The sequence below is a fragment of the Pristis pectinata genome, chromosome 4, assembly GCF_009764475.1.
Source record: "Pristis pectinata isolate sPriPec2 chromosome 4, sPriPec2.1.pri, whole genome shotgun sequence".
Taxonomy (NCBI): Eukaryota; Metazoa; Chordata; class Chondrichthyes; order Rhinopristiformes; family Pristidae; genus Pristis; species Pristis pectinata.
This window is the reverse complement of record NC_067408.1, coordinates 111,511,296-111,522,849: the sequence shown is the minus strand read 5'-3', so window position 1 is coordinate 111,522,849 and position 11,554 is coordinate 111,511,296. Positions and strand designations below refer to the sequence as shown.

Here is an 11,554-nt window from a genome sequence, read left to right as displayed (position 1 = left end):
CCCCCCCTCCCATCCCGTCACCGTGGGGACGGGGCATCTCCCCCCCCCTCCCATCCCGTCACCGTGGGGACGGGGCATCTCCCCCCCCCCTCCATCCCGTCACCGTGGGGACGGGGCATCTCCCCCCCCTCCCATCCCGTCACCGTGGGGACGGGGCATCTCCCCCCCCACTCCCATCCCGTCACCGTGGGGACGGGGCACCCCCCAGCTCCGCTGCCCCCTCCCTCACCGCCCCCACCCCCAGCTCCGCCCCCTCCCTCACCGCCCCCACCCCCCAGCTCCGCCCCTCCCTCACCAGTCACTTTCCTGTTATTTCTGATGCGACAGCCCGCCGCCCGCTCGCTGTGGACAACCGGAAGCGCACGCCTCCATTTCCGGAACAGTGACGTACCTCCTTCCCCCGCCACCCGACCTCACCTCGGCCAAACTTCCCCCCTCCGGTCACAGTTTTACCGGTGGATTCACCCTCCTCCGATGAGCGGCAGCCGGTTCCCGCCGCGTCCGACTCCCGCCGCCGTCTGTAAATAAAACTACAGCGGCGGTTCCATTCCGAGCACAAGCACTTCGGTTCACCGCCGGCTGGAAAATACTTCACGTTTTGAGGCTTCTTTTTTTAATCTGGAAGTTGTGCCTTTAGTTCCTTTGCTTGTGATGTGGGGAGGGTGTAGGTTGGGGATGGTTTTACCGGTTGGATTTTTATTCTGTGTACCTCCCAGCATGCCTCGGTGCAGGCGGTGAGGACAAGGTGAGTGTCAGGGCGACGGGTCCCGGGAATGAGGGGGAGAGGGGCGGGGGGACGGGGGGGTACGGGGATGGGGGACGGGGGGGTACGGGGGATGGGGGGAGGGGGGTAGGGGGATGGGGGGAGGGGATGGGGGGGTACGGGGGATGGGGGGAGGGGATAGGGGGGAGGGGGATGGGGGGAGGGGATAGGGGGGAGGGGGATGGGGGGAGGGGGATGGGGGGAGGGGGGGAGAGGGGGATTGGGGGAGGGGGGTACGGGGGATGGGGGGAGGGGGGGGGAGAGGAGCATGGGGGGAGGGGGAGAGGGGGAGGGGGGAGAGGGGAGGGGGGAGGGGGGGAGAGGGGGAGGGGAGAGGGGGAGGGGGGAGGGGGGGGAGAGGAGAGGGGGAGGGGGGGGAGGGGAGAGAGGGGGAGGGGGGAGGGGAGAGAGGGGGAGGGGGGAGGGGGGAGGGGGGGAGGGGGAGAGGGGGATGGGGGAGGGGGGATGGGGGGGGAGAGGGGGAGGGGGGGGAGGGGGGATGGGGGGGAGAGGGGAGGGGGGGGAGGGGGGAGAGGGGGGGGAGGGGGGAGAGGGGGGAGGGAGGGGGGAGAGGGGAGGGGGGGGAGGGGGGGAGGGGGGGAGGGGGAGGGGGGGGGAGAGGGGGATGGGGGGGAGGGGGAGAGGGGGGGAGGGGGGGGGAGGGGGAGAGGGGGGGAGGGGGGGGGGAGGGAGAGGGGGGGAGGGGGGGAGAGGGGGATGGGGGGGGGAGGGAGGGGAGGGGGAGAGGGGGAGGGAGGGAGGGGGAGGGGGGGGGGGGAGGGGGGGGGAGGGGGGGGGGGGATGGGGGGGAGGGGGGAGGGGGGACTGGGATGGGGGGGAGAGGGAGGGAGGGGGAGGGGGGGGGAGGGAGGGGGATGGGGGGAGGGGGGAGGGGGATGAGGGAGGGGGAGGGGGGGAGGGGGATGGGGGGGAGTGGGTGGAGAGGGGGGTGAGGGGGGATGGGGGGGGGGGAGAGGGGAGAGAGGGAGAGGGGGAGGGGGGGAGAGGGGGGATTGGGGGAATGGGGGAGGGGGGGTACGGGGATGGAGGGGGAGAGGGGTACGGGGATGGAGGGGGAGAGGGGTACGGGGGATGGAGGGGGAGGGGGGAGAAGGGTACGGGGGATGGAGGGGGATGGGGGAGAGGGTTACGGGGATAGAGGGGAGGGGGAGGGGGATAGAGGGGAGGGGAAGGGGGAGAGGGGTACTGGGGGATGGAGGGGGAGAGGGGATAGGGGGGAGGGGGGTGGGAGGGGATAGGGGGAGGGGGGTACGGGGGATGGGGGGAGGGGATAGGGGGAGGGGGGTACGGGGGATGGGGGGAGGGGATAGGGGGGAGGGGGGTATGGGGGGGAGAGGGGGAGAGGGGATAGGGGCAGAGGGGATGGAGGGGGAGAGGGGTACGGGGGATAGAGGGGGAGGGGGGAGAGGGGTACGGGGGATAGAGGGGGAGGGGGAGAGGGGTACGGGGGATAGAGGGGGAGGGGGGAGAGGGGGTACGGGGATAGAGGGGGGGAGGGGTACGGGGATAGAGGGGAGGGGGAGCGGAGAGAGGCGTACGGGGATGGGGGGAGAGGGAAAGGGGGAAGAGGTGTACAGGGGATAGAGAGGGGGAGAGGGGTACGGGAGGGGAGAGGGGTACAGGGGGAGGGAGTGGGGTATGGGGAGAGGGGTACGGGGAGGGCGTCGGGTATGGGGAGAGGGGTACGGGGGAAGGGGAGGTCGTGGGGTATGGGGAGGGGGTACAGGGGAGGGAGTGGGCTACGGGGGAGAGGGGTACAGGGGGAGGAGTGGGGTTACGGGGGGAGGGAGAGGGGTTATAGAGCAGTACATGGGGAGGGGGAGAGGGGTGGGGAGGGGACAGGGTAGGGGAGAGGGAGGAGGAGGGGGAATCTGTGTGGGTGTTATCTGCTCTGTTTTAGTTGTGTTTTGTTTCTTGTGTTGAAACTAATCCAGAGATAAGAGTCATCCAGGGTTGCAGGGGAGGTGGGTGGGTGGACATATCAGTGAGGCAGGGGTGACAAGTAAGATAAGATTTCTTTATTAGTCACACGTACATTGAAACACACAGTGAAATACATCTTTTGCGTAGAGTGTTCTGGGGGCAGCCCGCAAAAGTGTCGCCACGCTTCCGGTGCCAACGTAGCATGCCCACAATTTCCTAACCCGTACGTCTTTGGAATGTGGGAGGAAACCGGAGCACCCGGAGGAAAACTCACGCAGACACGGGGGAGAACGTACAAACTCCTTACAGACAGTGGCCGGAATTTGAACCTGGGTCACTGGCGCTGTAATAGCGTTACACTAACCGCTACACTACCGGGCACCGAGCAGGTGCCAATGTGTTGTTGTTGCTGCTGCTGCTGCCCTTTGGTCTGCCGGAAACCTGTCGGTCTTCCAGCGCAGCGAGGTGTTTGCAAGGGAATGCTGCCCACTTGCACGTTCCAGGCTGCGGGAGGACCTGCTGAGGGGTTGCACAAATGCAAAGGCTCTGTGGAGAAGGAGCACAGTCTGGGCTTCCTTCTGCTACTGCAGGAAACTGCAGAGAGTTGTGGACACAACCCTGTGCGTCACCGACACCAGCCTCCCCTCCTTGCACTCTCTTTACCTCTCGTTGTCTTTGGTGAAGCAGCCAGCATAATCAAAGACCCCACCCACCCGGGTCATTCTCTCTTCTCTCCTCTTCCTTCGGGTAGAAGATACAGGAGCCTGAGGGCATGTACCACCAGACTTAAGGACAGCTTCTACCCCACTGTGATAAGACTATTGAACAGTTCCCTTCTACAATGAGATGGACTCTGACCTCACAATCTACCTTGTGAGCTTGCACTGCATTTTCTCTGTAACTGTGATGCTTTTTTTGTACTGTTATTGTTTTTACCCGTACTACCTCAATGTGCTCTGTACTAACTCAATGTAACTGCACTGTGTGATGAATTGATCTGTACGAACGATATGCAAGACAAGTTTTTCACTGTACTCGGTACAAGTGACAATAATAAACCAATACTAATACTGCACACTAGAGGGACTGAGTCGGGGTGGGGAAGCCCCTCAAATGTTAAAGTGGTGTATCATCCTAGGGGGCCACGTGTGGCAACGGTGCTATGCTTTTAAAAAAATAAGTTAACACTACTGAAGATATTGGTAAATTGGTTCATTATTGTCACATCTCCTGAGGTACAGGGAAAAACTTTGTTTTGCATGCCATCACGCAGATCATTTCATCACACCAGTGCATTGAGGTAGTACAAGGGACAGTAATAATGGAATGCAGAATAAAGTGTTACAGAGAAAGTGCGCTGTAGACAATAAAGTGTAAGGCCATGATGGGGTAGATTGTGAGGTCTTGACCACAAATATAAACATTTTGAACTGTTTCTTTTGTATATAATTTTTATTATGAGTAAAGTTTATTTTTGAAATATAAAATAAATAGTAAGTCAAGGGGGTGCAGAGTAAATGGGGTGATGCTAAGAAATGTAGAGGGATTGAGGGACCTTGGACTGCACTTTAAGTGTTTGTAGGGGAACAGAGGGACCACGCAGTGTGTGTCCGTGCATCCCTGTATGCTGTGGGATAGGCTGATAAGATGATTAAGGAGGCACACGGATTCCTGATGCAGGGTCTGGACCCGGAACATTGACAATTCCTTCCCCGCCCCGAGGTACAGTGAAAAACTTGTCTTGCATACAGATCGTACAGGTCAATTCATTACACAGTGCAGTTACATTGAGTTAGTACAGAGTGCATTGAAGTAGTACAGGTAAAAACAATAACAGTACAGAGTAAAGTGTCACAGCTACAGTTGAAGACAAATCATTAAATATATTCAAGAAGGAGTTAGATATTTCTCTTGGCAATCGAAGGATTAAGGGATATGGGGAGAAAGTTGGAACAGATACTGAATTTGGATGATCAGGCAGGATCATATTGAATGGTGAAGTGGTGTTGAAGGGTGTAATGGAGCAATCCTATTTTCTATGTTTGTGTGATAGTGCCCGTGGAAATGTATGGAGATGTTTGCCAGTTAAATGTCTTGTATTTGACATTTGTATTGTATTGACATAAATGAAAGTTTATATTTCAAAAAATAAAGTTACTCTGGATTTCGTGGCCTAATACTCGAGCATCATTTATCAGCAGAGCCATCTTCGGGTGGGCGAGCAAGGTTAAGCAAATAAAAAGTAAGTTACAGTCAAGTTAAAGCAAGGGGAAGAGTGTAGATCAGAATAAGGATGGCCAACCGTTTAAATGGAAGTGCTTCACCCAGTGGGTGGTGAATATGTAATGCACTCTGAGGATCGAAGTAGATCCTTTATTGGAAATTTAGGATCAATACTTGGAAGAAAGGGAGGTTGAGCTTGAGAGCAGTGTGCATCTTTTTTTTTAATATAACTGTGTACAAAAGTAAGATTAGAGATGTCAAATGCTCAGGGTTGATTGTAGGAAGGATTGGAGGAGAGCTGAAATATATTTTCTCCCACTGAGTTGTGGGATGTGGAGGCAGGAAACCCTGAACACATTTAATGTAGCTGGATGACCTTGGCACTGTATCTGTACTGGCTATCTCCCCTCTACTCTTTCAGTCCCTCCACAGATGCTACCTGGCCCGCTGAGTTCCTCCAGCAACTTGTTATGCTATAGATTCCGGCATCTGCAGTCTCTTGTAAGATACAGTTCAATGAAGACGCAAGGTTTCCACTCAAACAGCTATGCTGACCTTCCAGTGTAGGACTGAGGAATTCCTTCACTGTTGCATCTTTTGGAGACTTAAATCAAAATGGTGGAGACGCAGACGCTGCAATCTGGAGCAACAGACAATCTGCAGGGGGAACTCAGCGGGTTGAGCAGCATTCTATGACAGGGAGAGGAATCGTCGACATTTTGGGTCACAACCCTGCATCAGGACTCTAAATTCAAATACTGTATGGCCTCAGATGTACAATTAGTTTTGCTCTTGCAAAGGGAGGTTTGCTGGCTTTGCAACAAGTGAGATTGGGGTGTGTGGAGGTTAGAGGGTAGTGAACGGATGGTCCTTGCCTGCCCCAGAATGTTTCATACACAGCGTCTTTTGTTACTTCCGACAGTGTGAACTCCAAGCTGTTCAGTCGCGCCGCCATGATTCTGCAGCGTCTCTTCCGCTTCTCCATGGCCCTGCGATCTGCCCTTTCCCTTCAGCTGCAGCGGAACATTGGGTTCACGGCTGTCGCCTTCAACAAGACCAAGAATCTCGACCCCATCCAAAAACTCTTCTTGGATAAGATTCGTGACTACGACGTCAAGAGCAAGTAAGAGTCATTGAAAAGAAACTAAAATGCTCTCGTATGCATGACACCTTTTGTAACCTTGTAATATCCCACAATAGGTAATAGTCACTTCTTCTGAAAAGTGCAGCCTTTTAATAATGTAGAAAGTATTGCACCCAGTTTGCATTCCACAAGATCTAAAGAGAGCTTTTAGCACTTTGGTCTTCATAAATCAGGGCGTTGAGTACAAGGATTAATGTCGAAGTTAGATGTTGGTGAGGCCGAATTAGGAGTATTGTGTGCAGTTCTGGTCACCTACCTACAGGAAAGATATCAATATGAAAGAGTGCAGAGAAAATTTACAAGGATGTTGCTGGGACTTGATGACCTGATTCCCTGGAGCGCAGGATAATGAGGGGAGATCTTATAGAGGTATACAAAAGTATGAGGGGTATAGATAGGGTGAATGCATGCAGGCTTTTTCCCCTCAGGTTGGGTGAGACCAGAACTAGAGGACATAGGTTTAGGGTGAAAGGTGAAATATTTAAGGGGAATCTGAAGGGGGACTTCTTCACTCAGAGGGTGGTGCGAGTGTGGAACAAGCTACCAGTGGAAGTGGTAGATGTGGGTTCAATTGTAACATTTAAGAGAGGTTTGGATGGGAGGGGTCTGGAGGGATATGATCCGGGTGCAGGGAGATGGGACTATGCAGATCAGGTTGGCATGGACTAGATGGGCCAAAGGGCCTGTTTTTGTGCTGTAGTACTCTATGACTCTATCTCAGAAACATCAAAGTGATAATGACCTAGTAATCTGTCAATTGACTGATAAATGTTAGCCCCAACACCACCATTGCAGGTTCCTCGCTGAGTTCCACACTGTTCTGATTTAGAAACCTATCAATGTCCCTTTATCATCACTGGGTCCAAATCCTGGATCACCTTCATCAGAAGGACTACAGTGGTTCACGAAGGCTGCCTAGCCCCATTCTCAAGGGTAGTTAGGGATGGGCAGTTAATGCTGGTCCTGCAAACTACATCCACATCCTGAAAAATGAATAAAAAATGCCCCTTGAATTCCCTAAATGAGTGAAAATAAAAACTGCAGATGCAGGAAATCTAAAATAAAAACAAAAATTGCTGGAAATACTCGGCAGTGAGGCTGTATCTGTAGGAAGAGAAACAGAACTGTTGAAAGGTCTCTGACCTGAGTTAGCTGTGTTTCTCTTCTCAATAATGTAGCCTGAGTATCTACAGCATTTTCTGTGTTCATGTTGAATTCCCTTACAGCAGTATAGCTGAACATGAATCATTGAAAATGTTGCTCTTTAGGCAACATCTTTGAAGAGAGAAATGGTTAATATTTTGAGTCCGTAATCCTTCGTTAAAACTGGAAAAGTTAAAATAAATAGGATTTAAGGTTGAAAGAAAGTTTGAGGGAATGGATAGAACCAAAGGAAAATCTGTGATAGACTGGAAGGCAGGAAATGTTAAATGGCCTGGAATGATAGTCCCACCTCCCCCCACATCTTTGGGAAAGTTCACTGAGGCCAATTATGATACAGTGTCTGCACTATTCCAACACTCAAATCACCCTGATGGTGTCATGTGGTCATGAGCACCCTCAATTGACCCTGTTTCTCTTTGCTTGCCAGTCAGTCAGTGGTTGCATTTAGTATCTTATCCAAAGCACCTCAGCTCTGCTGCTCAATGTTTTAATTTTGAGGAAGGAGTTGCAGGTTGTACTCTTCACTTTCCCACCCGGGAAATGGGGCAACAGAAAGTAACAAAACAATGGTCTTTTGTTGTCAAACCAACTAGGGATGGAGGTTGGGTGGTGGATACTTAAAGTATTTAACACACATGATTGCAGTGGGGAAAGTACAGAGAAGATTCATCAGGATATTGCCTGGGATGGAGCTTTTCAGTTATGACGAAGGACTGGATGGGCTGGGTTTGTTTTCCCTGAAGCAGAGGAGGCTGAGGGGGGTACATAGAACATAGAACAGTACAGCACAATGTTGTGCCGACCTTTAAACCTCGCCTAAGACTATCTATCCCCTTCCTCCCACATATCCCTCTATTTTAAATTCCTCCATATGCTTATCTAGTAATCTCTTGAATTTGACCAATGTATCTGCCTCCACCACTGCCCCTGGCAGCGCATTCCATGCACCAACCACTCTCTGGGTAAACAAACCTTCCTCTGATATCTCCCTTGAACTTCCCACCCATTACTTTAAAGCCATGCCCTCTTGTATTGAGTATTGGTGCCCTGGGAAAGAGGCGCTGGCTGTCTACTCTATCTATTCCTCTTAATATTTTGTACACCTCTATCACGTCTCCTCTCATCCTCCTCCTCTGCAAAGAGTAAAGCCCTAGCTCCCTTAGTCTCTCCTCAGAATGCATACTCTCTAAACCAGGCAGCATCCTGGTAAATCTCCTCTGCACCCTTTCCAACGCTTCCACATCCTTCCTATAATGAGGTGACCAGAACTGGACACAGTACTCTAAGTGTGGTCTAACCAGAATTTTATAGAGCTGCATCATTACCTCGCGGCTCTTAAACTTGATCCCTCGACTTTTGAAGGTTAACATCCCATAGGCTTTCTTAACTACCCTATCCAACTGTGAGGCAACTTTCAAGGATCTGTGGATATGGACCTCCAGATCCTTCTGCTCCTCCACACTACCCAGAATCCTGCCATTAACTTTGTACTCTGCCTTGGAGTTTGTCCTTCCAAAGTGTACCACCTCACACTTCTCCGGATTCAACTCCATCTGCCACTTCTGAGCCCAGCTCTACATCCTATCAATGTCCCTCTGCAATCTTCGACAATCCTCTACACTATCCACAACACCACCAACCTTTGTGTCATCAGCAAACTTGCCAACCCACCCTTCTACCCCCTCATCCAAGTCATTAATAAAAATCACAAAAAGCAGAGGTCCCAGAACCGATCCTTGTGGGACACTGCTAGTCACAGCCCTCTAATCTGAATGCACTCCCTCCACCACAACCCTCTGCTTTCTAAAGGCAAGCCAATTCTGAATCCACATGGCCAAGCTTCCCTGGATTCCATGCCCTCTGTCCTTCTGAAGAAGCCTACCTTGTGGAACCTTGTCAAACGCCTTGTTAAAATCCATGTAGACCACATCTGCTGCACTACCCTCATCAATCTGTCTGGTCACCTCCTCAAAGAACCCTATCAGGCTTGTGAGACATGATCTGCCCTTCACAAAGCCATGCTGGCTATCCCTGATCAGACCATGATTCTCCAAATGCCCATAGATCCTATCTCTAAGAATCCTTTCCAACAGCTTGCCCTCCACAGACGTAAGGCTCACTGGTCTATAATTCCCTGGACTATTCCCTACTACCTTTTTTGAATAAGGGGACAGCATTTGCCACCCTCCAATCCTCCGGTACCATTCCCATGGACAACGAGGACTCAAAAGATCCTAGCCAAAGGCTCAGCAATCTCCTCCCTTGCCTCGCGGAGCAGCTTGGAGAATATTCCGTCAGGCCCCGGGGACTTATCTGTTCTAATATTTTCTAACAGCTCCAACACATCCTCCCTCTTGATATCTACATGCTCTAGAACATTAACCTTACCAACACTGTCCTCAGCATCATCAAGGCCCCTCTCCTTGGTGAATACTGAAGAGAAGTATTCATTGAGGACCTCACCCACTTCCACAGCTTCCAGGCACATCTTCCCACCTTTGTCTCTAATCGGTCCTACCTTTACTCTCGTCATCCTTCTGCTCTTCACATAGGTGAAAAATGCCTTGGGGTTTTCCTTAACCCTACTCCTTGCTACCCTATATTCCTCAAGAGCCCTATCTGATCCTTGCTGCCTACACCCTATGTATGTTGCCTTCTTCCTCCTAATTAGATGTTCCACCTCTCTTGTCACCCATGGTTCCTTCACCCTGCCATTCTTTCTCTGCCTCACTGGGACAAATTTATCCCTAACATCCTGCAAGAGATCTCTGAACAACGACCACATCTCCATAGTACATTTCCCTTCAAAAATGTCATCCCAATTTACACTCGCAAGTTCAAACCTGTAGCCTCATAATTTGCCCTTTCCCAAATTAAATATTTTCCTGTCCTCTTTGCTCCTATCCTTGTCCATGACAATGCTAAAGGTTAGGGAGCGGTGGTCACTGTCCCTCAAATGCTCACCCACTGAGAGATCTGTCACCTGACCCGGTTCATTACCTAATACTAGATCTAATATGGCATTCCCTCTAGTCGGCCTGTCAACATACTGTGACAGGAATCTGTCCTGGACACACTTAACAAACTCTGCCCGGTCTAACCCTTTGGTACTAAGCAGGTGCCAATCAATATTTGGGAAGTTGAATTCTCCCATGATAACAACCCTGTTATTTTTGCACCTTTCCAAAATCTGCCTCCCGATCTGCTCCTCAGTATCCTTGCTGCTACCAGGGGGCCTATTGAATACTCCCAGTGGGTACCTGTACAAAATAATGAGTAGAGATAGGTTAGAGAGTTAGACGTTTTCCCCTGAGCAGAGGTGTCTATGACCAGAAGATGTAGCTTTAAAATAAAGGGTAGGAGATCTAGGAGGTATTTGAGGAGGAATTGTTTTCACCCAGAAGGTTGTTGAAACCCACCATTCACTACGGGAGGTGGTGGTGGAAGCAGATACTTTCAAAACATTTGAGTATTTAGATGAGCACTTGCAATGCGATGACATAAAAGGCTACGGGCTAAATGAGGGGAAGTGGGATTAGCATAGAGAGGCACTTGATGGCTGGCACAGTCACGGTGGACTGAGGGGCATGTTTCTGTGTTCTATGACTTTGTGCAAACAAAATATAATGGGGAATGTGTTTTAAATGAGAAAAATCCAGCTGAAGACACAAGTCTAGTGGCAACACCAAGGTTGAGGCAGTAATGATGCTGGCAATCAGGTTGATTACACCAATACATGACACCATGATAATTAACATTCCTATTCCCTTCCCTACAAATACAGGAAAGCAGGTGGTGTTGTTGACGCTGGTCCAGAGTACCAGAAGAACATGGACCAAGAGATAACCAAGTTGCAGCGACTCTATGGTGGAGGGGACCTTGAGAAGTTCCCAGATTTTAAATTTGAGGGTAAGGTGTTCTAGGTGGCATAAGCTGTGTGTTGAAGGAACCCTGTAGTCAGGTGTACACAGGCTCCTGACCTCTCAAGTGCCAAAAATGTAACTTGAGCAGTTTTTCTTGAAGGAGTTGAGAGTCAAAATGCATTTCTTTTTCTGTGGTTCTGTGTTGTGCTCATTACAGACACAGGGCCTGACAGTGACTCCAGTGGGGGAGGGAGACACTCGTGTACAGTTATATGAATATAAACATTTTTTTTTACTTCTGAATTTTTTCAATTAACTTCTTTCTGTTTTTCATTTAGAACCAAAATTTGATGAAATCAGCAAGTGATTAGTTTCCAGAAAGAAAAGGAATTGTCGTCATTGATGCTTCCTGAGACTGTAAAAATTGTAATTTAATAAATTCTGTTGGATTAA

At 50.9% G+C, this 11,554-nt stretch overlaps 1 protein-coding gene across 1 annotated transcript; it reads left to right on the top strand.

The window, feature by feature from the left end:
* Positions 1-600: 600 nt before the first annotated feature.
* atp5pf (ATP synthase peripheral stalk subunit F6) lies at positions 601-11,554 on the top strand. Its single transcript, XM_052014002.1, has 4 exons — positions 601-745; positions 5,853-6,053; positions 11,023-11,147; positions 11,440-11,554. The coding sequence occupies exons 2-4, from the start codon at positions 5,884-5,886 to the stop codon at positions 11,466-11,468; spliced, it is 324 nt and encodes a 107-aa protein (XP_051869962.1). The 5' UTR covers positions 601-745; positions 5,853-5,883; the 3' UTR covers positions 11,469-11,554.